The following is a 26,938-nucleotide window of genomic DNA, read 5'->3' on the forward strand; positions in this document are numbered from 1 at the left end:
TGGTAGTGGGGGGGGTGGTAGATGTCTAGTCTCCCTCATGGCTCTAATCTGATAGTGGGGTGGTAGATGTCTAGTCTCTCTTATGGCTCTAATCTGATAGTGGTAGTGGGGTGGTAGATGTCTAGTCTCCATTATGGCTCTAATCTGATAGTGGTAGTGGGGGGGTAGATGTCTAGTCTACATTATGGCTCTAATCTGATAGTGGTAGTGGGGTGGTAGATGTCTCCCTCATGGCTCTAATCTGATAGTGGTAGTGGGGTGGTAGATGTCTAGTCTCCATTATGGCTCTAATCTGATAGTGGTAGTAGGGGGGTAGATGTCTAGTCCCCATTATGGCTCTAATCTGATAGTGGGGTGGTAGATGTCTAGTCTCTCTTATGGCTCTAATCTGATAGTGGGGTGGTAGATGTCTAGTCTCCATTATGGCTCTAATCTGATAGTGGTAGTGGGGGGATAGATGTCTAGTCTCCATTATGGCTCTAATCTGATAGTGGTAGTGGGGGGGTAGATGTCTAGTCTCCATTATGGCTCTAATCTGATAGTGGGGTGGTAGATATCTAGTCTCCCTCATGGCTCTAATCTGATAGTGGTAGTGGGGTGGTAGATGTCTAGTCTCCATTATGGCTCTAATCTGATAGTGGGGTGGTAGATATCTAGTCTCCCTCATGGCTCTAATCTGATAGTGGTAGTGAGGTGGTAGAAGTCAAGTCTCCATTATGGCTCTAATCTGATAGTGGTAGTGGGGTGGTAGATGTCTAGTCTCCATTATGGCTCTAATCTGATAGTGGGGTGGTAGATGTCTAGTCTCTCTTATGGCTCTAATCTGATAGTGGGGTGGTAGATGTCTAGTCTCCATTATGGCTCTAATCTGATAGTGGGGTGGTAGATGTCTAGTCTCCTTTATGGCTCTAATCTGATAGTGGTAGTGGGGGGGTAGATGTCTAGTCTCCATTATGGCTCTAATCTGATAGTGGTAGTGGGGTGGTAGATGTCTAGTCTCCTTTATGGCTCTAATCTGATAGTGGTAGTGGGGTGGTAGATGTCTAGTCTCCCTCATGGCTCTAATCTGATAGTGGTAGTGGGGTGGTAGATGTCTAGTCTCCATTATGGCTCTAATCTGATAGTGGGGTGGTAGATATCTAGTCTCCCTCATGGCTCTAATCTGATAGTGGTAGTGAGGTGGTAGAAGTCAGGTCTCCATTATGGCTCTAATCTGATAGTGGTAGTGGGGGGGGTAGATGTCTAGTCTCCATTATGGCTCTAATCTGATAGTGGTAGTGGGGTGGTAGATGTCCAGTCTCTCTTATGGCTCTAATCTGATAGTGGTGTGGTAGATGTCTAGTCTCCCTCATGGCTCTAATCTGATAGTGGTAGTGGGGTGGTAGATGTCTAGTCTCCATTATGGCTCTAATCTGATAGTGGTAGTGGGGTGGTAGATGTCTAGTCTCCCTCATGGCTCTAATCTGATAGTGGTAGTGAGGTGGTAGATGTCTAGTCTCTCTTATGGCTCTAATCTGATAGTGGTAGTGGGGGTGGTAGATGTCTAGTCTCCATTATGGCTCTAATCTGATAGTGGTAGTGGGGTGGTAGATGTCTAGTCTCCTTTATGGCTCTAATCTGATAGTGGGGTGGTAGATGTCTAGTCTCCCTCATGGCTCTAATCTGGTAGTGGTAGTGGGGTGGTAGATGTCTAGTCTCCATTATGGCTCTAATATGATAGTGGTAGTGGGGGTGGTAGATGTCTAGTCTCCATTATGGCTCTAATCTGATAGTGGTAGTGGGGTGGTAGATGTCTAGTCTCCATTATGGCTCTAATCTGATAGTGATAGTGGGGTGGTAGATGTCTAGTCTCCTTTATGGCTCTAATCTGATAGTGGTAGTGGGGTGGTAGATGTCTCCTTTATGGCTCTAATCTGATAGTGGTAGTGAGGTGGTAGATGTCTAGTCTCCATTATGGCTCTAATCTGATAGTGGTAGTGGGGGGGTAGATGTCTAGTCTCCATTATGGCTCTAATCTGATAGTGGGGTGGTAGATGTCTAGTCTCTCTTATGGCTCTAATCTGATAGTGGGGGGGTAGATGTCTAGTCTCTCTTATGGCTCTAATCTGATAGTGGGGTGGTAGATGACTAGTCTCCATTATGGCTCTAATCTGATAGTGGTAGTTGGGGGGGGGGTAGATGTCTAGTCTCTCTTATGGCTCTAATCTGATAGTGGTAGTGGGGGGGTAGATGTCTAGTCTCTCTTATGGCTCTAATCTGATAGTGGTAGTGGGGGGGTAGATGTCTAGTCTCCATTATGGCTCTAATCTGATAGTGGTAGTGGGGGGGTAGATGTCTAGTCTCCATTATGGCTCTAATCTGATAGTGGTAGTGGGGGGTAGATGTCTAGTCTCCATTATGGCTCTAATCTGATAGTGGTAGTGGGGGGGTAGATGTTAGTCTCCATTATGGCTCTAATCTGATAGTGGGGGGGTAGATGTCTAGTCTCCATTATGGCTCTAATCTGATAGTGGTAGTGGGGTGGTAGATGTCTAGTCTCCTTTATGGCTCTAATCTGATAGTGGTAGTGGGGGGGTAGATGTCTAGTCTCCATTATGGCTCTAATCTGATAGTGGTAGTGGGGGGGTAGATGTCTAGTCTCCATTATGGCTCTAATCTGATAGTGGGGTGGTAGATGTCTAGTCTCCTTTATGGCTCTAATCTGATAGTGGTAGTGGGGGGGTAGATGTCTAGTCTCCATTATGGCTCTAATCTGATAGTGATAGTGGGGTGGTAGATGTCTAGTCTCCATTATGGCTCTAATCTGATAGTGGTAGTGGGGTGGTAGATGTCTAGTCTCCATTATGGCTCTAATCTGATAGTGGTAGTGAGGTGGTAGATGTCTAGTCTCCATTATGGCTCTAATCTGATAGTGGTAGTGGGGGGGTAGATGTCTAGTCTCCATTATGGCTCTAATCTGATAGTGGTAGTGGGGGTGGTAGATGTCTATTCTCCATTATGGCTCTAATCTGATAGTGGTAGTTGGGGGGGTGCCTACATAGCACACACCATCGACATACATCACTCACTTACTCACACACACCCACCCACACGTCAGCTCAGACCCAGCTCAGAGAGGCCCAGCTCATCAGCTCCATCCGCAGCAGATTTAAATTTAGAATGGAAAATGAATGTGTTTATGCAACAAATGTTAGTACATCAAATCGTATCAAACAAAATCGCATTGATTTGTTCTGTAATCAAACTGAATCGCACCAAATAGTTTCGAACTAAAACATATTGTTCCAGTATCCTATCGGAGCCCATGTATCTAGATACTGATCGGATCATCTTGAAAGAGAAAGATGCACATCCCTAGTAAAAAAACATGGGCCCTTGTTACAGGCTTAGTAGAATGTGTATTAGCTGGACGTACCGCCTGGCATGACCTATAGAATGTGTATTAGCTGGACGTACCGCCTGGCATGACCTATAGAATGTGTATTAGCTGGACGTACCGCCTGGCATGACCTATAGAATGTGTATTAGCTGGACGTACCGCCTGGCATGACCTATAGAATGTGTATTAGCTGGACGTACCGCCTGGCATGACCTATAGAATGTGTATTAGCTGGACGTACCGCCTGGCATGACCTGGCCCACATCCTGCACTGTGAGGACAGAGAGCTTCTCCTCTGTGTCCACCCGGATCACACTGTGGCTCAGACCATTCATGGACAGAACCGCCTTCCCTGGTGGAGGGACGCCCGACTCTGGAGGTCTGAGAAACCAACATTTATATACAATATGGTTATATACACTACTGTTCAAAAGTTTGCGGTCACTTCGAAATGTCCTTGTTTTCCATGAAAACATACATGAAATTAGTTTGAATAGGAAATATAGCAAAATGAATAGGAAATGTAGTCATTGACAAGGTCAGAAATAATGATTTTTAATTGAAATAATAATTTGCTTTCGTGAAAGAATCCTCCATTTGCAGCAATTACAGCCTTGCAGACCATTGGCATTCTAGTTGTCAATTTGTTGAGGTAATCTGAAGAGATTTCACCACATGCTTCCTGAAGCACCTCCCACAAGTTGGATTGGCTTGATGGGCACTTCTTACGTACCATACGGTCAAGCTGCTCCCACAACAGCTCAATAGGGTTGAGATCCGGTGACTGTGCTGGCCACTCCATTATAGACAGAATACCAGCTGACTGCTTCTTCCCTAAATAGTTCTTGCATAGTTTGGAGCTGTGCTTTGGGTCATTGTCCTGTTGTAGGAGGAAATTGGCTCCAATCAAGCGCCGTCCACAGGGTATGGCATGGTGTTGCAAAATGGAGTGATAGCCTTCCTTCTTCAAGATCCCTTTTACCCTGTACAAATCTCCCACTTTACCACCACCAAAGCACCCCCAGACCATCACATTGCCTCCACCATGCTTGACAGATGGCATCAAGCACTCCTCCAGCATCTTTTCATTTGGTCTGCGTCTCACAAATGTTCTTCTTTGTGATCCGAACACCTCAAACTTTGATTAGTCTGTCCATAACACTTTTTTCCAATCTTCCTCTGTCCAGTGTCTGTGTTATTTTGCGCATCTTAATCTTTTCTTTTTATTGGCCTGTCTGAGATATGGCTTTTCCTTTGCAACTCTGCCTAAAAGGTCAGCATCCCGGAGTCGCCTCTTCACTGTTGACGTTGAGACTGGTGTTTTGCGGGTACTATTTAATAAAGCTGCCAGTTGAGGACCTGTGAGGCGTCTGTTTCTCTAACTAGACACTCTAATGTATTTGTCCTCTTGCTCAGTTGTGCGCCGGGGCCTCCCACTCCTCTTTCTATTCTGGTAAGGCCAGTTTGCGCTGTTCTGTGAAGGGAGTAGTACACAGCGTTTTACGAGATCTTCAGTTTCTTGGCAATTTCTCGCATGGAATATCCTTCATTTCTCAGAACAAGAATAGACTGATGAGTTTCAGAGTTCTTTGTTTCTGGACATTTTGAGCCTGTAATCGAACCCACAATTGCTGATGCTCCAGATACTCAACTAGTCTCAAGAAGGCCAGTTTTATTGCTTCTTTAATCAGCACAAGAGTTTTCAGCTGTGCTAACATAATTGCAAAGGGGTTTTCTAATGATCAATTAGCCTTTTAAAATTATAAACTTGGATTAGCAAACACAACATGCCATTGGAACACAGGACTGATGGTTGCTGATAATGGGCCTCTGTACGCCTATGTAGATATTCCATTACAAATCAGCCGTTTCCAGCTACAATAGCCATTTACAACATTAACAATGTCTACACTGTATTTTTGATCAATTTGATGTTATTTTAATGGACATTATTATTTTTTTTTCTTTCGAAAACAAGGACATTTCTAAGTGACCCCAAACTTTAGAACGGTAGTGTAGGTAAAGTAACAGAACTGAGTTCCCAAAACAGACGGGGGAGGGAAACAGATGGGGGAGGGAAACAGACGGGGGAGGGAAACAGACGGGGGAGGGTCACGTGACTCTGCAGGGGAAACAGACACAGGCACATAGTATTCATACTCCTTGACTTCCTCCACATTGTTGTGTTTCAGCCTGAATTCTAAATGGATTAGATTGTCTGTTTCCCTCCCCCGTCTGTTTCCCTCCCCCGTCTGTTTCCCTCCCCCGTCTGTTTTCCTCCCCCGTCTGTTTCCCTCCCCCGTCTGTTTCCCTCCCCCGTCTGTTTCCCTCCCCCGTCTGTTTTCCTCCCCCGTCTGTTTCCCTCCCCGTCTGTTTCCCTCCCCGTCTGTTTCCCTCCCCGTCTGTTTTCCTCCCCCGTCTGTTTTCCTCCCCGTCTGTTTTCCTCCCCCGTCTGTTTTCCTCCCCCGTTTGTTTTCCTCCCCCGTCTGTTTTCCTCCCCCGTTTGTTTTCCTCCCCCGTCTGTTTTTCTCCCCCGTCTACACACCGTTCCCCGTAATGACAAAATGAAAACATGTTTTTAGAACTTTTTGCAAATGTATTGAAAATGAAATACAGAAATATCTCATCAATACTTTGGCGGCGATTACAGCTGTGAGTCTTTCTGGGTGAGTCTCTAAGAGCTTTCCACACCTGGTTTGTGCAACATTTGCCCATTATTCTTTTCAAATTCTTCAAGCTCTTTCAGATTGGTTGTTGATCATTGCTAGAGAACCATGTTCAGGTCTTGCCATAGATTTTCAAGCCAATTTAAGTCAAAACTGTAACTAGGCCACTCAGGAACATTCACTGTCATCTTGGTAAGCAACTCCAGTGTATATTTGGCCTTGTGTTTTAGATTATTGTCCTGCTGAAAGGTGAATTTTTCTCCCAGTGTCTGGTGGAAAGCAGACTGAACCAGGGTTTCCTCTAGGATTTTGCCTGTGCTTTGCTCCATTCCGTTTATTTTTTATCCTAAAAAACTCCCCAGTCCTTAAAGATTACAAGTATACCCATAACATGATGCAGCCACCACTATGCTTGAAAATATGGAGAGTGGTACTCAATTATGTGCTGTATTGGATTGGCCCCAAACATAACACTTTGTATTCAGGATATTTTTGTTGTTGTTGCAGTATTACTTTAGTGACTTGTTGCAAAGCTTCCTTCTTTTCACTCTGTCCTTTAGGTTAGTATTGTGGAGTAACTACAATGATGTTGATCCATCCTCAGTTTTCTCCTATCACAGCCATTAAACTCTGCAACTGTTTTAAAGTCACCATTGGCCTCCTGGTGAAATCAGAGGTGTGAATACTTATGTAAATGAGATATTTCTGTATTTCATTTTCAATATATTAGCAAAAATGTCTAAAAACATGTTTTTACTTTGTCATTAAAGGTTATTGTATTTAATCAATGTTGAATTCAGGTTGTAACAACAAAATGTGGAATAAGTCAATGGGTATGAATAATTTCTGAAGGCAGTGTACCTGGTCACTAGCTGTGGATCAGACACAATAAGAAGGAAGTATTTTTGTGTTTTTGCTGATGCTGCAAACGCAGCCTTTGTTTTGGGAGCGGCAGCACTGTCCGTGTGAGTGTGTATTGGTTTTAATATAGCCTAGTGCAGTAGCATGCTTCTACCTTCGGATGGCGACCGTCATGCCCTCAGCAGAACTGGCACAAGGACAGATGACTTCAGGACGTAGCCCTCGTGCCTGGAACACGTTCAGGAAGGCATCACACGAGGATATCGACCCTGCTCTCACACACACAGCATTAGATCAGTCCTAAAGCGTGGAAACTGTAAGAGTGGTTTTGCTCTAGTATGAGTCTTTGTGATATAGTATGTTTTAACAACAGTGTATGTTATAGTGTTAAGACTTAAAGAGCTCAGTGGCAGTATGTATTGGCAGTATGTATTGGCAGTATGTATTGGCAGTATGTATTGGCAGTATGTATTGGCAGTATGTATTGGCAGTATGTATTGGCAGTATGTATTGGCAGTATGTATTGGCAGTATGTATTGGCAGTATGTATTGGCAGTATGTATTGGCAGTATGTATTGGCAGTATGTATTGGCAGTATGTATTGGCAGTATGTATTGTGTACAGTGTATGTTATAGTGTTGAGACTTACAGGGGTTAGCTCCATCCGTTACTAGGAGCATCCTTAGAGAACTCAGGCTGACGTCTCTCTGGTCTCTCTGGGCCAACAGGGACCAGTGCATGTCCCTGGACTTCACCACAGCTACCCGCGCTTCACAGAACAGAGACAGAGTCACACAGTGTTTAGCCAATCACAGCCAGCCTCACACAGCAGGAGAGCAAATAAGAGAAGACTCACTCACTGACCAGAACACACACACACACACACACACACACACACACACACACCAGATCACACTGACCAGAACACACACACACACACACACACCAGATCACACTGACCAGAACACACACACACACACACACACACACACACACACACACACACACTGACCAGAACACACACATCACACTGACCAGAACACACACACACACACCAGATCACACTGACCAGAACACACACACACACACCAGATCACAAACATCACCAGCTCAAAGAACATAAGGGCTGTTTGAGATGGACTAAGACCACATGATAAATGGCACCCTATTCCCTATGGGCACTGGACATGGGTAGTGCACTATATAGCGGATAAGGCACTATTTGGGACCGGGCCACAACCTGACTGGTGGAAGGACACCTCCTCACCTTTGTTAGTGTGAACCTTGACCCCTCCTCACCTTTGTTAGTGTGAACCTTGACCCCTCCTCACCTTTGTTAGTGTGAACCTTGACCCCTCCTCACCTTTGTTAGTGTGAACCTTGACACCTTCTCACCTTTGTTAGTGTGAACCTTGACCCCTCCTCACCTTTGTTAGTGTGAACCTTGACCCCTCCTCACCTTTGTAAGTGTGAACCTTGACCCCTCCTCACCTTTGTTAGTGTGAACCTTGACACCTTCTCACCTTTGTTAGTGTGAACCTTGACCCCTCCTCACCTTTGTTAGTGTGAACCTTGACCCCTCCTCACCTTTGTAAGTGTGAACCTTGACCCCTCCTCACCTTTGTTAGTGTGAACCTTGACACCTTCTCACCTTTGTTAGTGTGAACCTTGACCCCTCCTCACCTTTGTAAGTGTGAACCTTGACCCCTCCTCACCTTTGTTAGTGTGAACCTTGACCCCTCCTCACCTTTGTTAGTGTGAACCTTGACCCCTCCTCACCTTTGTTAGTGTGAACCTTGACCCCTCCTCACCTTTGTTAGTGTGAACCTTGACCCCTCCTCACCTTTGTAAGTGTGAACCTTGACCCCTCCTCACCTTTGTTAGTGTGAACCTTGACCCCTCCTCACCTTTGTTAGTGTGAACCTTGACCCCTCCTCACCTTTGTTAGTGTGAACCTTGACACCTTCTCACCTTTGTTAGTGTGAACCTTGACACCTTCTCACCTTTGTTAGTGTGAACCTTGACCCCTCCTCACCTTTGTTAGTGTGAACCTTGACACCTTCTCACCTTTGTAAGTGTGAACCTTGACCCCTCCTCACCTTTGTTAGTGTGAACCTTGACACCTTCTCACCTTTGTTAGTGTGAACCTTGACACCTTCTCACCTTTGTTAGTGTGAACCTTGACCCCTCCTCACCTTTGTAAGTGTGAACCTTGACCCCTCCTCACCTTTGTTAGTGTGAACCTTGACCCCTCCTCACCTTTGTAAGTGTGAACCTTGACCCCTCCTCACCTTTGTTAGTGTGAACCTTGACCCCTCCTCACCTTTGTTAGTGTGAACCTTGACCCCTCCTCACCTTTGTTAGTGTGAACCTTGACACCTTCTCACCTTTGTTAGTGTGAACCTTGACACCTTCTCACCTTTGTTAGTGTGAACCTTGACCCCTCCTCACCTTTGTTAGTGTGAACCTTGACACCTTCTCACCTTTGTAAGTGTGAACCTTGACCCCTCCTCACCTTTGTTAGTGTGAACCTTGACACCTTCTCACCTTTGTTAGTGTGAACCTTGACACCTTCTCACCTTTGTTAGTGTGAACCTTGACCCCTCCTCACCTTTGTAAGTGTGAACCTTGACCCCTCCTCACCTTTGTTAATGTGAACCTTGACCCCTCCTCACCTTTGTTAGTGTGAACCTTGACCCCTTCTCACCTTTGTTAATGTGAACCTTGACCCCTCCTCACCTTCGTAAGTGTGAACCTTGACCCCTCCTCACCTTCATAAGTGTGAACCTTGACCCCTCCTCACCTTCGTTAATGTGAACCTTGACCCCTCCTCACCTTTGTAAGCATGAACCTTGACCCCTCCTCACCTTTGTTAGTGTGAACCTTGACACCTTCTCACCTTTGTTAGTGTGAACCTTGACCCCTTCTCACCTTTGTTAATGTGAACCTTGACCCCTTCTCACCTTTGTTAATGTGAACCTTGACCCCTCCTCACCTTTGTTAGTGTGAACCTTGACCCCTTCTCACCTTTGTTAGTGTGAACCTTGACCCCTCCTCACCTTTGTAAGTGTGAACCTTGACACCTTCTCACCTTTGTTAATGTGAACCTTGACCCCTTCTCACCTTTGTTAATGTGAACCTTGACCCCTCCTCACCTTTGTTAGTGTGAACCTTGACCCCTTCTCACCTTTGTAAGTGTGAACCTTCTGAATCCAGGAGAGAGGGTTGACCTTCATCAGGGAGTAAGGGATGCTGATCACGTGCATTCTGGTCATCACACTCTGCCAAGCAGCAGCAACATGGTGGTGGTGAACACAGGGACAGTAGGACAGTATTTACCTGGTTATTCTCAGCAGTGGGTTAGGGTTAGACAGTAGGACAGTATTTACCTGGTTATTCTCAGCAGTGTCCATGACACACGATCAAATCAAATCACATTTTATTTGTAACATGCGCCGAATACAACAGGTGTAGACCTTACCGTGAAATGCTTACTTACAAGCCCTTAACCAACAATGCAGTTCAAGAAATAGAGTTAAGAAAATATTTACTAAATAAAATAAAGTAAAAAATATACAGGGGGTACCGGTACCGAGTCAATGTGTGGGGGTACAGGTTAGTCAAGGTAATACCGAGGCTATATACAGGGGGTACCGGTACTGAGTCAATGTGCAGGGGTACAGGTTAGACAAGGTAATTTGTACATGTAGGTAGGGGTAAAGTTACTATGCATAGATAATAAACAGCGAGGAGCAGCAGTGTAAAAACAATGCAAATATTCCGGGTGGCCATTTGATGAATTGTTCAGCAGTCTTATGGGCGGCAGGTAGCGTAGTGGGTAAGAGCGTTGTGCCAGTAACCGAAAGGTCGCTGGTTCTAATCCCCGAGCCGACTAGGTGAAAAATATGTTGATGTGCCCTTAAGCAAGGCACTTAACCCTAATTGCTCCTGTAAGTCGCTCTGGATAAGAGCGTCTGCTAAATGACTAAAATGTAAAATGTTAAGGCTTGGGGGTAGAAGCTGTTAAGGAGCCTTTTGGACCTAGACTTGGCGCTCCGGTACCGCTTGCCATGCGGTAGCAGAGAGAACAGTCTATGACTAGGGTGAATGGAGTCTTTGACAATTTTTAGGGCCTTCCCCTGACACCACCTGGTATATAGGTCCTGGATGGCAGGAAGCTTGGCCCCAGTGATGTACTGGGCCGTACGCACTACCCTCTGTAGTGCCTTGCGGTCGGAGGCCAAGCAGTTGCCATACCAGGTGGTGATGCAACCAGTCAGGATGCTCTCGATGGTGCAGCTGTATAACTTTTTGAGGATCTGGGGACCAATGTCAAATCTTTTGAGTCTCCAGAGGGGGAAAAGGTGTTGTCGTGCCCTCTTCACGACTGTCTTGGTGTGTTTGGACCATGATAGTTTGTTGGTGATTTGGACACCAAGGAACTTGAAACTTTTGACCCGCTCCACTACAGCCCCTTCGATGTTAATGGGGGCGTGTTCAGCCCTCCTTTTCCTGTAGTCCACAATCATCTCCTTTGTCTTGGTCACGTTGAGGGAGAGGTTGTTGTCCTGGCACCACACGGCCAGGTCTCTGACCTCCTCCCTGTAGGCAGTCTCATCGTTGTCGGTGATCAGGCCTACCACTGTTGTGTCGTCGGCAAACTTAATGATGATGTTGGAGTCGTGCCTGGCCATGCAGTCATGGGTGAACAGGGAGTACAGGAGGGGACTGAGCACGCACCCCTGAGGGGCCCCCGTGTTGAGGATCAGCGTGGCAGATGTGTTGTTACCTACCCTTACCACCTGGGGGCGGCCCGTCAGGAAGTCCAGGATCCAGTTGCAGAGGAAGGTGTTTAGTCCCAGGGTCCTTATCTTAGTGATGAGCTTTGAGGGCACTATGGTGTTGAACGCTGAGCTGTAGTCAATGAATAGCATTCTCACGTAGGTGTTCATTTTTTATAGGTGGGAAACGGCAGTGTGGAGTGCGATTGAGATTGCGTCATCTGTGGATCTGTTGGAGCGGTATGTGAATTGGAGTGGGGTCTAGGGTTTCTGGGATGATGGTGTTGATGTGAGCCATGACCAGCATTTCAAAGCACTTCATGGCTACTGACGTGAGTGCTACGGGTCGGTAGTCATTTAGGCAGGTTACCTTAGTGTCCTTTGGCACGGGGACTATGGTGGTCTGCTTGAAACATGTTGGTATTACAGTCTCGGTTAGGGAGAGGTTGAAAATGTCAGTGAAGACATTTGCCAGTTGATCAGCACATGCTCGGAGTACACGTCCTGGTATTCCGTCTGGCCCTGCGGTCTTGTGAATGTTGACCTGCTTAAAAGTCTTACTCACATTTGCTACGGAGAGCAAATGGAGGGTGAGGGAGAGCTTTGTATGCATCTCTGTGTGTGGAGTAAAGGTAGTCTATAGTTTTTTTCCCTCTGGTTGCAAATGTGACATACAGGTAGAAATTTGGTACAATGGATTTAAGTTTGCCTGGATTAAAGTCCCCGATGCCAGGAGAACACTGACAATACAAGTCATGTCACACAGTTTAGTCTGAACAGTACCTGCTAGCATTTCAAACACAGGTGTGTGTGTGTGTGTGTGTGTAATCTATGTACAGTGGTGGAAAAAGTACCCAACAGTCATACTTGAGTAACAGTAACGATACCTTAATAGAAAATGACTCAAGTAAAAGTGAGACACCCAGTAAAATACTACTTGAGTAAAAGTCTAAAAGTACACTACCGTTCAAAAGTTTGGGGTCGCTAACACTTTTTTCCAATCTTCCTCTGTCCAGTGTCTGTGTTATTTTGCGCATCTTAATCTTTTCTTTTTATTGGCCAGTCTGAGATATGGCTTTTCCTTTGCAACTCTGCCTAGAAGGTCAGCATCCCGGAGTCGCCTCTTCACTGTTGACGTTGAGACTGGTGTTTTGCAGTACTATTTAATGAAGCTGCCAGTTGAGGACCTGTGAGGCGTCTGTTTCTCAAACTAGACACTCTAATGTATTTGTCCTCTTGCTCAGTTGTGCACCGGGGCCTCCCACTCCTCTTTCTATTCTGGTTAGAGCCAGTTTGCGCTGTTCTGTGAAGGGAGTAGTACACAGCGTTGAATGAGAACTTCAGTTTCTTGGCAATTTCTCGCATGGAATAGCCTTCATTTCTCAGAACAAGAATAGACTGATGAGTTTCAGAGGAAAGTTATTTGTTTCTGGCCATTTTGAGCCTGTAATTGAACCCACAATTGCTGATGCTCCAGATACTCAACTAGTCTCAAGAAGGAAAGTTTTATTGCTTAATTAATCAGCACAACAGTTTTCAGCTGTGCTAACATAATTGCAAAAGGGTTTTCTAATGATCAATTAGCCTTTTAAAATGATAAACTTGGATTAGCAAACACAACATGCCATTGGAACACAGGACTGATGGTTGCTGATAATGGGCCTCTGTACGCCTATGTAGATATTACATTAAACATCTGCCGTTTCCAGCTACAACAGCCATTTACAACATTAACAATGTCTACACTGTATTTCGGATCAATTTTATGTTATTTTAATGGACAAAAAAATAGATTTTCTTTTGAAAACAAGGACATTTCTAAGTGATCCCAAACTTTTGAACGGTAGTGTATTTGGTTTAAAATATACTTAACGATCAAAAGTAAATGTAATTGCTAAAATATACTTAAGTATCACAAGTAAAAGTACGAGTATAAATAATTCCTTATATTAAGTAAACCAGACGGCACCATTTTCTTGTTTTTTTAATTTACGGATAGCCAGCAGCACACTCCAACACTTAAGACACCTTTACAAATGAAGCATTTGTGTTTAGTGAGTCCGCCAGATCAGAGGCAGTAGGGATGACCAGGGATGTTCTCTTGATAAGTGCGTGAATTGGACCATTTTCCTGTCCTGCTAAGCATTCGAAATGTAACGAGTACTTTTGGGTGTCAGGGAAAATGTATGGAGTAAAAAGTACAATGATTTTCTTTGGGAATGTAAAAGTAGTCAAAAATATAAATAGTGAAGTAAAGTACAGATACCCCAAAAAACTACTTAAGTAGTACATTAGTATTTTTACTGAAGTACTTTGTACCACTGTCTATGTATAATGAGTGTACTCACAGTGAGAACCCCGTGCCACAGTCCTGCATCTCTCTTGAAGTCCAGGACGTTGCAAATGGTCTCAGCTGGAACAGAAACAGTCACTTATTAAATACACTATTAAAACATCCCGGTTGCCCTTTCTCACTGACCACATTATGCCTGGATGATATGAAATACTAAATTCCCTCTTGAATAGAGAACTAAATTGTGACCTTGATAAGGTTCTGAATTAAAGCAGAACCAGAAAGAGGTCTAAATCAAATCAAATTGTATGTGTCACATGCACCGAAAACAACTGGTGTAGTAACTTCATAGTAACTTCATAGTAACCTCATAGTAACTTCATAGTAACTTCATAGTAACCTCATAGTAACTTCATAGTAACCTCATAGTAACCTCATAGTAACTTCATAGTAACCTCATAGTAACCTCAGTAACTTCATAGTAACCTCATAGTAACCTCATAATAACCTCATAGTAACTTCATAGTAACCTCATAGTAACCTCATAGTAACTTCATAGTAACCTCATAGTAACTTCATAGTAACCTCATAGTAACTTCATAGTAACTTCATAGTAACCTCATAGTAACTTCATAGTAACCTCATAGTAACCTCATAGTAACTTCATAGTAACCTCATAGTAACTTCATAGTAACCTCATAGTAACCTCATAGTAACCTCATAGTAACTTCATAGTAACCTCATAGTAACCTCATAGTAACCTAGTTAGTAAATTCATAGTAACCTCATAGTAACTTCATAGTAACCTCATAGTAACCTCATAGTAACCTCATAGTAACTTCATAGTAACCTCATAGTAACTTCATAGTAACCTCATAGTAACCTCATAGTAACCTCATAGTAACCTCATAGTAACCTCATAGTAACCTCATAGTAACTTCATAGTAACCTCATAGTAACCTCATAGTAACCTCATAGTAACTTCATAGTAACCTCATAGTAACTTCATAGTAACCTCATAGTAACCTCATAGTAACCTCATAGTAACCTCATAGTAACCTCATAGTAACCTCATAGTAACTTCATAGTAACCTCATAGTAACTTCATAGTAACCTCATAGTAACTTCATAGTAACTTCATAGTAACTTCATAGTAACCTCATAGTAACCTCATAGTAACTTTATGTACAAAAAAAGTAAAGATAAACATAATAAAAGTAACTAAATGTGACTTTCAGGAAACTAAGTGTCACTCCTTCACACTAGGTGTATGTCCCACATCACTCCTTCACACTAGGTGTATGTCCCACATCACTCCTTCACACTAGGTGTATGTCCCACGTCACTCCTTCACACTAGGTGTATGTCCCACATCACTCATTCACACTAGGTGTATGTCCCACCTCACTCCTTCACACTAGGTGTATGTCCCACGTCACTCCTTCACACTAGGTGTATGTCCCACATCACTCCTTCACACTAGGTGTATGTCCCACCTCACTCCTTCACACTAGGTGTATGTCCCACGTCACTCCTTCACACTAGGTGTATGTCCCACGTCACTCCTTCACACTAGGTGTATGTCCCACATCACTCCTTCACACTAGGTGTATGTCCCACGTCACTCCTTCACACTAGGTGTATGTCCCACCTCACTCCTTCACACTATGTGTATGTCCCACGTCACTCCTTCACACTAGGTGTATGTCCCACATCACTCCTTCACACTAGGTGTATGTCCCACGTCACTCCTTCACACTAGGTGTATGTCCCACGTCACTCCTTCACACTAGGTGTATGTCCCACGTCACTCCTTCACACTAGGTGTATGTCCCACGTCACTCCTTCACACTAGGTGTATGTCCCACCTCACTCCTTCACACTATGTGTATGTCCCACGTCACTCCTTCACACTAGGTGTATGTCCCACATCACTCCTTCACACTAGGTGTATGTCCCACGTCACTCCTTCACACTAGGTGTATGTCCCACGTCACTCCTTCACACTAGGTGTATGTCCCACGTCACTCCTTCACACTAGGTGTATGTCCCACGTCACTCCTTCACACTAGGTGTATGTCCCACGTCACTCCTTCACACTAGGTGTATGTCCCACGTCACTCCTTCACACTAGGTGTACAGTGGGGGAAAAATTATTTAGTTAGCCACCAATTGTGCAAGTTCTCCCACTTAAAAAGATGAGAGAGGCCTGAGATTTCTTTTCTCCAGATAATCACATTGTAGGATTTTTTATGAATTTATTTGCAAATTATGGTGGAAAATAAGTATTTGGTCACCTACAAACAAGCAAGATTTCTGGCTCTCACAGACCTGTAACTTCTTCTTTAAGAGGCTCCTCTGTCCTCCACTCGTTACCTGTATTAATGGCACCTGTTTGAACTTGTTATCAGTATAAAAGACACCTGTCCACAACCTCAAACAGTCACACTCCAAACTCCACTATGGCCAAGACCAAAGAGCTGTCAAAGGACACCAGAAACAAAATTGTAGACCTGCACCAGGCTGGGAAGACTGAATCTGCAATAGGTAAGCAGCTTGGTTTGATAATCTCCCTCGATCTGGGGCTCCACGCAAGATCTCACCCCGTGTGGTCAAAATGATCACAAGAACGGTGGGCAAAAATCCCAGAACCACACGGGGGGACCTAGTGAATGACCTGCAGAGAGCTGGGACCAAAGTAACAAAGCCTACCATCAGTAACACACTACGCCGCCAGGGACTCAAATCCTGCAGTGCCAGACGTGTCCCCCTGCTTAAGCCAGTACATGTCCAGGCCCGTCTGAAGTTTGCTAGAATGCATTTGGATGATCCAGAAGAGGATTGGGAGAATGTCATATGGTCAGATGAAACCAAAATATAACTTTTTGGTAAAAACTCAACTCGTCGTGTTTGGAGGACAAAGAATGCTGAGTTGCATCCAAAGAACACCATACCTACTGTGAAGCATGGGGGTGGAAACATCATGCTTTGGGGGCTGTTTTTTCTGCAAAGGGACCAGGACGACTGATCCGTGTAAAGGAAAGAATGAATGGGGCCATGTATCGTGAGATTTTGAGTGAAAACCTCCTTCCATCAGCAAGGGCATTGAAGATGAAACGTGGCTGGGTCTTTCAGCATGACAATGATCCTAAACACACCGCCCGGGCAACGAAGGAGTGGCTTCGTAAGAAGCATTTCAAGGTCCTGGAGTGGCCTAGCCAGTCTCCAGATCTCAACCCCATAGAAAATCTTTGGAGGGAGTTGAAAGTCCGTGATGCCCAGCGACAGCCCCAAAACATCACTGCTCTAGAGGAGATCTGCATGGAGGAATGGGCCAAAATACCAGCAACAGTGTGTGAAAACCTTGTGAAGACTTACAGAAAACGTTTGATCTGTGTCATTGCCAACAAAGGGTATATAACAAAGTATTGAGAAACTTTTGTTATTGACCAAATACTCATTTTCCACCATAATTTGCAAATACATTAATAAAAAATGCTACAATTTGATTTTCTGGATTTTTTCCCCTCAATTTGTCTGTCATAGTTGACGTGTACCTATGATGAAAATTACAGGCCTCTCTCATCTTTTTAAGTGGGAGAACTTGCACAATTGGTGGCTGACTAAATACTTTTTCCCCCCACTGTAGTTGGTTAGCGTTAGCTACCTGCAGATTAATACTACAGCTATGACAATGTTTGTATTTGTAGTAGTATGGCTTGGGATTATGTCGGTTCATTGTTTGGCTACAAGTCTAAACAAAAGACCCCACTTCACCAGATGATTACATGACCCATCAAGTCAGGTGTCTCTGGGGAAGATTATGGTCATCTATTGTATTTCATGAACATGTGTACATGTCTAGACAATAGTGACCCGTCCACTTAGAGAGACAGGGAGGAGAGGAGAGAGAGGGAGGAGAGAGGAGAGAAGGAGGAGAGACAGGGAGGAGAGGAGAGAGAGGGAGGAGAGAGGAGAGAAGGAGGAGAGACAGGGAGGGGAGGAGAGGAGAGGGAGGAGAGAGGAGAGGAGGAGGAGAGACAGGGAGGAGAGGAGAGAGGGAGGCAGAGAGAGGGAGGGAGGAGAGAGAGGGAAGGAGGAGAGAGGAGAGGAGGAGGAGAGAGGAGAGGAGGAGGAGAGACAGGGAGGAGAGGAGAGAGGGAGGAGGAGAGAGGAGAGGAGGAGAGACAGAGGGAGGGAGGGAGGAGAGACAGAGAGAGGGAGGCAGAGAGAGGGAGGGAGGGAGAAAGAGGGAGGGAGGAGAGAAAGAGGGAGGAGAGGAGGGAGGGAGGGAGGGAGGGAGGGAGGGAGGGAGGGCGGGAGGAGAGGAGAGACAGAGGGAAGGAGGAGAGGAGGGAAGGAGGAGAGGAGAGGGTGGAGGGAGGAGAGGGTGGAGGGAGGAGAGAGAGGGAGGGGGGGAGGAGAGGAGAGAAGAAGGAAGAGAGGAGAGAGGAGAGGCAGAGAGGGGGAGGAGGGAACAAAGAGGGAGGAAAGGAGAGATAGCAGGAGGGAGGAGAGGAGAGACAAGAGGAAGGAGAGGAGAGGGAGGGAAGGAGGAGAGGAGAGGAGAGGGTGGAGGGAGGAGAGAGGGTGGAGGGAGGAGAGAGAGGGAGGGAGGGAGGGAGGAGAGACAGAGAGAGGGAGGAGAGGAGAGACAGAGAGAGGAGAGGAGAGGGAGGGAAGGAGGAGAGGAGAGGGAGGGAAGGAGGAGAGGAGAGGGTGGAGGGAGGAGAGAGAGGGAGGAGAGGAGAGACAGAGGGAGGGAGGGAGGGAGGAAGGAGGGAGGGAGGGAGGGAGGGAGGGAGGGAGGGAGGGAGGGAGGGAGGGAGGGAGGAGGGAGGGAGGGAGGGAGGGAGGGAGGGAGGGAGGGAGGGAGGAGAGACAGAGGGAGGGAGGGAGGGAGGAGAGACAGAGAGAGGAGAGGAGAGGGAGGGAAGGAGGAGAGGAGAGGGTGGAGGGAGGAGAGAGAGGGAGGAGAGGAGAGACAGAGAGAGGAGAGGAGAGGGAGGGAAGGAGGAGAGGAGAGGGTGGAGGGAGGAGAGAGAGGGAGGAGAGGAGAGGGAGGGAGGGAGGAGAGGAGAGGAGAGGGAGGGAGGGAGGAGAGGAGAGGGTGGAGGGAGGAGAGACAGAGGGAGGAGAGGGAGGAGAGACAGAGGGAGGAGAGGAGGGAGGGAGGGAGGGAGGGAGGAGAGGAGAGGAGAGACAGAGAGAGAGAGGAGAGGGAGGGAGGGAGGAGAGGAGAGGGTGGAGGGAGGAGAGACAGAGGGAGGAGAGGGAGGAGAGACAGAGGGAGGAGAGGAGGGAGGGAGGGAGGGAGGGAGGAGAGGAGAGACAGAGGGAAGCAGGAGAGGAGAGGGTGGAGGGAGGAGAGGGTGGAGGGAGGAGAGAGAGGGAGGGAGGGAGGAGAGGGTGGAGGGAGGAGAGAGAGGGAGGGAGGGAGGAGAGGAGAGAAGAAGGAAGAGAGGAGAGAGGAGAGGCAGAGAGGGGGAGGAGGGAAAAAAGAGGGAGGAAAGGAGAGATAGCAGGAGGGAGGAGAGGAGAGACAAGAGGGAGGAGAGGAGAGGGAGGGAAGGAGGAGAGGAGAGGGTGGAGGGAGGAGAGAGAGGGAGGGAGGGAGGAGAGACAGAGGGAGGGAGGAGAGGAGAGACAGAGAGAGGGAGGAGAGTAGAGACAGAGAGAGGGAGGAGAGGAGAGACAGAGAGAGGGAGGAGAGGAGAGACAGAGAGAGGGAGGGAGGAGAGACAGAGAGAGGGAGGGAGGAGAGAGGGAGGGAGGAGAGGAGAGACAGAGAGAGGGAGGGAGGAGAGAGGGAGGGAGGGAGGAGAGACAGAGGGAGGGAGGGAGGAGAGAGGGGGGAGGAGAGAGGGAGGAGAGGGAGGCAGAGAGAGGTAGGCAGAGAGGGAGGCAGAGAGAGGGAGGCAGAGAGGGAGGCAGAGAGAGGGAGGGAGGAGAGACAGAGGGAGGGAGGCCAAACCACACGACTAACAACATTGGACACTTTATGGAACACAAAGGCTTCACTATCTCACCCTGGAATATCCAAGGCCTGAGGTCATCTGTCTTTGGCCTAAAGAGCAGGAACCTGGACTTCACCAAATAAATCAGAAATACAGACATTGTCATCCTAAAAGAAACATGGTATAGAGGAGATGGACCCACTGGTTGCCCTCTAGGTTACAGAGAGCTGGTAGTCCCATCCACCAAACTACCAGGTGTGAAACAGGGAAGGGACTCAGGGGGTATGCTAATTTGGTATAGAGCTGACCTAACTCACTCTATTAAATTAATCAAAACAGGAACATTTTACATTTGGCTAGAAATTCAAAAGGAAATGATCTCAACAGAGAAAAATGTCCTCCTGTGTGCTACCTATATCCCCCCACTAGAATCCCCATACTTTAATGAAGACAGTTTCTCCATCCTGGAGGGGGAAATCAATCATTTCCAGGCCCAGGGACACTAGTCTGTGGCGACCTAAATGCCAGAACTGGACAAGAACCTGACACCCTCAGCACACAGGGGGACAAACACCTACCTGGAGGTGACAGCATTCCCTCCCAAATATGCCCCCCTAGACACAACTACGACAACATAACCAACAAAAACGGGTCACAACTCCTGCAGTAGAAAACCTAAACAGTATATTTGACCTCTCAGCTTCCCTATCATATCTAAACATTTCAAACAGAAATCCTAAGAAAATTAACAACAATGACAAATGGTTTGAAAGAAAACTTGAGCCTTCGCCTTCACTATGGTGAATAACTACAACAATACAGAAATACACTACGGAAAAAGAAGGAACAGCACGTCAGAAATCAGCTCAATGTAATTGAAGAATCCATAGACTCTAACCACTTCTGGGAAAATTGGAAAACACTAAACAAACAACAACACGAAGAGTTATCTATCCAAAACGGAGATGTATGGGTAAACCACTTCTCCAATCTTTTTGGCCCTATAACAAAGAACAAACAGCAAAAAAATATACATGATCAAATACAAATATTAGAATCAACTATTAAAGACTACCAGAACCCACTGGATTCTCCAATTACATTGAATGAACTACAGGACAATATATAAACCCTCCAACCCAAAAAGGCCTGTGGTGTTGATGGTATCCTCAATGAAATGATAAAATATAAAGACCACAAATTCCAATTGGCTTAAACTCTAACATCATACTTGGCTCTGGCATTTTCCCCAATATTTGGAACCAAGGACTGATCACCCCAATCCACAAAAGTGGAGACAAATTTGCCCCCAATAACTATAGTGGAATATGCGTCAACAGCAACCTTGGGAAAATCCTCTGCATTATCATTAACAGCAGACTAGTTCATTTCCTCACTGAAAACAAAGTACTGAGCATATGTCAAATTGGCTTTTTACCAAATTACTGTATGACAGACCACATATTCACCATATATTGCACACCCTAATTGACAAACAAACAAACCAAAACAAAGGCAAAGTCTTCTCATGCTTTGTTGATTTCAAAAAAACGTTTTACTCAATTTGGCATGAGGGTCTGCTATAGAAATTGATGGAAAGTGGTGTTGGGGGAAAAACATACAACATTATAGAATCCATGTACACAACAAGTGTGCGGTAAAAATTGGCAAAAAACACACACATTTCTTTCCACAGGGCCGTGGGGTGAGACAGGGATGCAGTTTAAGCCCCACCCTCTTCAACATATACAGTCGTGGTCAAAAGTTTTGAGAATGACACAAGTATTGGTCTTCACAAAGTTTGCTGCTTCAGTGTTTTTAGATATTTTTGTCAGATGTTACTATGGTATACTAATGTATAATTACAAGCATTCCATAAGTGTCAAAGGCTTTTATTGACAATTACATTAAGTTTTTGCAAACAGTCAATATTTGCAGTGTTGACCCTTCTTTTTCAAGACCTCTACAATCTGCCCTGGCATGCTGTCAATTAACTTCTGGGCCACATCCTGACTGATGGCAGCCCATTCTTGCATAATCAATGCTTGGAGTTTGTCAGAATTGGTTGGTTTTTGATTGTCCACCCGCCTCTTGAGGATTGACCACAAGTTCTCAATGGGATTAAGGTCTGGGGAGTTTCCTGGCCATGGACCCAAAATGTCGATGTTTTGTTCCCCGAGCCACTTAGATATCACTTTTGCCTTATGGCGAGGTGCTCCATCATGCTGGAAAAGACATTGTTCGTCACCAAACTGTTCTTGGATGGTTGGGAGAAGTTGCTCTCGGAGGATGTGTTGGTACCATTCTTTATTCATGGCTGTGTTCTTAAGCAAAATTGTGAGTGAGCCCACTCCCTTGGATGAGAAGCAACCCCACACATGAATGGTCTCAGGATGCTTTACTGTTGGCATGACACAGGACTGATGGTAGCACTCACCTTGTCTTCTCCGGACAAGCTTTTTTCTGGATGCCCCAAACAATCGGAAAGGGGATTCATCAGAGAAAATTACTTTACCCCAGTCCTCAGCAGTCCAATCCCTGTACCTTTTGCAGAATATCAGTCTGTCCCTGATGTTTTTCCTGGAGAGAAGTGGCTTCCTCGCTGCCCTTCTTGACACCAGGCCATCCTCCAAAAGTCTTTGCCTCACTGTGCGTGCAGATGCACTCACACCTGCCTGCTGCCATTCCTGAGCAAGCTCTGCACTGGTGGTGCCCCGATCCCACAGCTGAATCAACTTTAGGAGACGGTCCTGGTGCTTGCTGGACCTTCTTGGGCGCCCTGAAGCCTTCTTCACAACAATTGAACCTCTCTCCTTGAAGTTCTTGATGATCCGATAAATGGTTGATTTAGGTGCAATCTTACTAGCAGCAATATCCTAGCCTGTGAAGCCCTTTTTGTGCAAAGCAATGATGATGGCACGTGTTTCCTTGCAGGTAACCATGGTTAACAGAGGAAGAACAATGATTTCAAGCACCACCCTCCTTTTAAAGCTTCCAGTCTGTTATTCTAACTCAATCAGCATGACAGAGTGATCTCCAGCCTTGTCCTTGTCAACACTCTCACCTGTGTTAACGAGAGAATCACTGACATGATGTCAGCTGGTCCTTTTGTGGCAGGGCTGAAATGCAGTGGAAATGTTTTTTTGGGGGATTAAGTTCATTTTCATGGCAAAGAGGGACTTTAATTAATTGCAATTTATCTGATCACTCTTCATAATATTCTGGAGTATATGCAAATTGCCATCATAAAAACTGAGGCAGCAGACTTGTGAAAATTAATATTTGTGTCATTCTCAAAACTTTTGACCACGACCACGACTGTACACTACCGTTCAAAAGTTTGGGGTCACTTAGAAATGTCCTTGTTTTCGAAAGAAAAGCTATTTCTTTTGTCCATTAAAATAACATCAAATTCATCGGAAATACAGTGTAGACATTGTTAATGTCGTAAATGGCTATTGTAGCTGGAAACGGCTGATTTTTAATGGAATATCTACATAGGCGTACAGAGGCCCATTATCAGCAACCATCAATCATGTGTTACAATGGCACGTTGTGTTTGCTAATCCAAGTTTATCATTTTAAAAGGCTAATTGATAATTAGAAAACCCTTTTGCAATTATGTTAGCACAGCTGAAAACTGTTGGCTGATTAAAGAAGCAATAAAACTGGCCTTCTTGAGACTAGTTGAGTATCTGGAGCATCAGCAATTGTGGGTTTGATTTCAGGCTCAAAATGGCCAGAAACAAATAACTTTCTTCTGAAACTCGTCAGTCTATACTTGTTCTGAGAAATGAAGGCTATTCCATGCGAGAAATTGCCAAGAAACTGAAGATCTCGTACAACGCTGTGTACTTCTCCCTTCACAGAACAGCGCAAACTGGCCTTACCAGAATAGAAAGAGGAGTGGGAGGCCCCGGCGCACAACTGAGCAAGAGGACAAATACATTAGTGTCTAGTTTGAGAAACAGACGCCACACAGGTCCTCAACTGGCAGCTTCATTAAATAGTACCCGCAAAACACCAGTCTCAACGTCAACAGTGAAGAGGCGACTCCGGGATGCTGACCTGCTAGGCAGAGTTGCAAAGGAAAAGCCATATCTCAGACTGGCCAATAAAAAGAAAATATTAAGATGGGCAAAAGAACACAGACACTGGACAGAGGAAGATTGGAAAAAAGTGTTATGGACAGACGAATCGTAGTTTGAGGTGTTTGGATTACAAAGAAGAACATTTGTGAGACGCAGACCAAATGAAAAGATGCTGGAGGAGTGCTTGATGCCATCTGTCAAGCATTGCGGAGGCAATGTGATGGTCTGGGGGTGCTTTGGTGGTGGTAAAGTGGGAGATTTGTACAGGGTAAAAGGGATCTTGAAGAAGGAAGGCTATCACTCCATTTTGCAACACCATGCCATACCCTGTGGACAGCACTTGATTGGAGCCAATGTCCTCCTTCAACAGGACAATGAAACAAAGCACAGCTCCAAACTATGCAATAACTATTTAGGGAAGAAGCAGTCAGCTGGTATTCTGTCTATAATGGAGTGGCCAGCACAGTCACCGGATCTCAACCCTATTGAGCTGTTGTGGGAGCAGCTTGACCGTATGGTACGTAAGAATTGCCCATCAAGCCAATCCAACTTGTGGGAGGTGCTTCAGGAAGCATGGGGTGACATCTCTTCAGATTACCTCAACAAATTGACAACTAGAATGCCAAAGGTCTGCAAGGCTGTAATTGCTGCAAATGGAGGATTCTTTCACGAAAGCAAAGTTTGAAGGACACAATTATTATTTAAATCAAAAATCATTATTTCTAACCTTGTCAATGACAACATTTCCTATACATTTTGCTATATTTCCTATTCAAACTCATTTCGTGTATGTTTTCATGGAAAACAAGGACATTTCTAAGTGACCCCAAACTTTTGAACGGTAGTTTATATCAACAAATTGGCGAGGGTACTAGAACAGTCTGCAGCACCCGGCCTCACCCTACTAGAATCTGAAGTCACATGTCTACTGTTTGCTGATGATCTGGTGCTTCTGTCACCAACCAAGGAGGGCCTACAGCAGCACCTAGATCTTCTGCACAGATTCTGTCAGACCTGGGCCCTGACAGTAAATCTCAGTAAGATAAAAATAATGGTGTTCCAAAAAAGGTCTAGTTGCCAGGACCACAAATACAAATTCCATCTAGACACCGTTGCCCTAGAGCACACAAAAAACGATACATACCTCGGCCTAAACATCAGCACCACAGGTAACTTCCACAAAGCTGTGAACGATCTGAGAGACAAGGCAAGAAGGGCCTTCTATGCCATCAAAAGGAACATAAAATTTGACATACCAATTAGGATCTGGCAAAAAATACTTGAATCAGTTATAGAACCCATTGCCCTTTATGGTTGTGAGGTCTGGGGTCCGCTCACCAACCAATAATTCATAAAATGGGACAAACACCAAATTGAGACTCTGCATGCATAATTCTGCAAAAATATCCTCAGCGTACAACACCAAATAATGCATGCAGAGAAGAATTAGGCCTATACCCGCTAATTATCAAAATCCAGAAAAGAGCCGTTGAATTCTACAACCACCTAAAAGGAAGCGATTCCCAAACCTTCCATAACAAAGCCATCACCTACAGAGAGATTAACCTGGAGAAGAGTCCCCTAAGTAAGCTGGTCCTGGGGCTCTGTTCACAAACACAAACAGACCCCACAGAGCCCCGGGGCAGCAACACAATTAGACCCAACCAAATCATGAGAAAACAAAAAGATAATTACTTGACACATTGGAAAGAATTAACAAAAAAATAGAGCAAACTAGAATGCTACACAGTGGCAGAATACCTGACCACTGTGACTGACCCAAATTTAAGGAAAGCTTTGACTATGTACAGACTCAGTGAGCATAGCCTTGCTATTGAGAAAGGCCGCCATAGGCAGACCTGGCTCTCAAGAGAAGACAGGCTATGTGCACACTGCCCACAAAATGAGGTGGAAACTGAGCTGCACTTCCTAACCTCCTGCCAAATGTATGACCATATTAGAGACACATATTTCCCTCAGATTACACATATGAAATCATGTAGTAACCAAAAAAGTGTTAAACAAATCAAAATATATTTGAGATTTGAGATTATTCAAATAGTCACCCTTTGCCTTGATGACAGCTTTGCACACTCTTGGCATTCTCTCAAACAGCTTCATGAGGTAGTCACCTGGAATGTATTTCAATTAACAGGTGTGCCTTATTGAAGGTTAATTTGTGGAATTTATTTCCTTCTTAAGGTGTTTGAGCCAATCAGTGTTGTGACAAGGTATACAGAAGATAGCCCTACTTTGAAAGTTTATTCAAGTGCAGTTGCAAAAACCATCAAGCGCTATGATGAAACTGGCTCTCATGAGGACCACCACAGGAATGGAAGAACCAGAGTTACCTCTGCTGCAGAGTATAACTTAATTAGAGTTACCAGCCTCAGAAATTGCAGCCCAAATAAATGCTTCACAGAGTTCAAGTCACAGACACATCTTAACATAAACTGTTCAGAAGGGACTGTGTGAATCAGGCCTTCATGGTTGAATTGCTGCAAAGAAACCACTACTAAAGGACACCAATAAGAAGAAGAGACCTGCTTGGGCCAAGAAACACGAGCAATGGACATTAGACCGGTGGAAATGTGTCCTTTGGTCTGGAGTCCAAATTGGAGAATTTTGGTTCAAACCGCCGTGTCTTTGTGAGACGCGGTGTGGGTGAACGGATGACCTCCGCATGTGTAGTTCCCACCATAAAGCATGGAGGAGGAGGTGTTATGGTGTGGGGGTGCTATGCTGGTGACACTGTCTGTGATTTATTTCGAATTCAAGGCACACTTAACCAGCATGGCTACAACAGCATTCTGCAGCGATAAGCCATCCCATCTGGTTTGGGCTTAGTGGGACTATCATTTGTTTTTCAACAGGACAATCACCCAATACACCTCCAGGCTGTGTAAGGGC

The 26,938-nt window shown here is 45.3% G+C and overlaps 1 protein-coding gene across 1 annotated transcript in view; it reads right to left on the reverse strand.

The window, feature by feature from the left end:
- The window catches only part of dip2a (disco-interacting protein 2 homolog A), a 365,626-nt gene that overhangs the window by 82,709 nt on the left and 255,979 nt on the right, over positions 1–26,938 (reverse strand). The window contains exons 13-17 of the mRNA XM_045212065.1: positions 14,036–14,100; positions 10,094–10,187; positions 7,556–7,675; positions 7,061–7,175; positions 3,621–3,760 (exon numbers count right to left, since the gene is read on the reverse strand). Of these exons, the coding sequence (XP_045068000.1) occupies positions 3,621–3,760; positions 7,061–7,175; positions 7,556–7,675; positions 10,094–10,187; positions 14,036–14,100 (534 nt within the window). The remainder of the gene's footprint in view (positions 1–3,620; positions 3,761–7,060; positions 7,176–7,555; positions 7,676–10,093; positions 10,188–14,035; positions 14,101–26,938) is intronic.

This window comes from Coregonus clupeaformis, chromosome 40 (assembly GCF_020615455.1).
Source record: "Coregonus clupeaformis isolate EN_2021a chromosome 40, ASM2061545v1, whole genome shotgun sequence".
Lineage (NCBI taxonomy): Eukaryota > Metazoa > Chordata > Actinopteri > Salmoniformes > Salmonidae > Coregonus > Coregonus clupeaformis.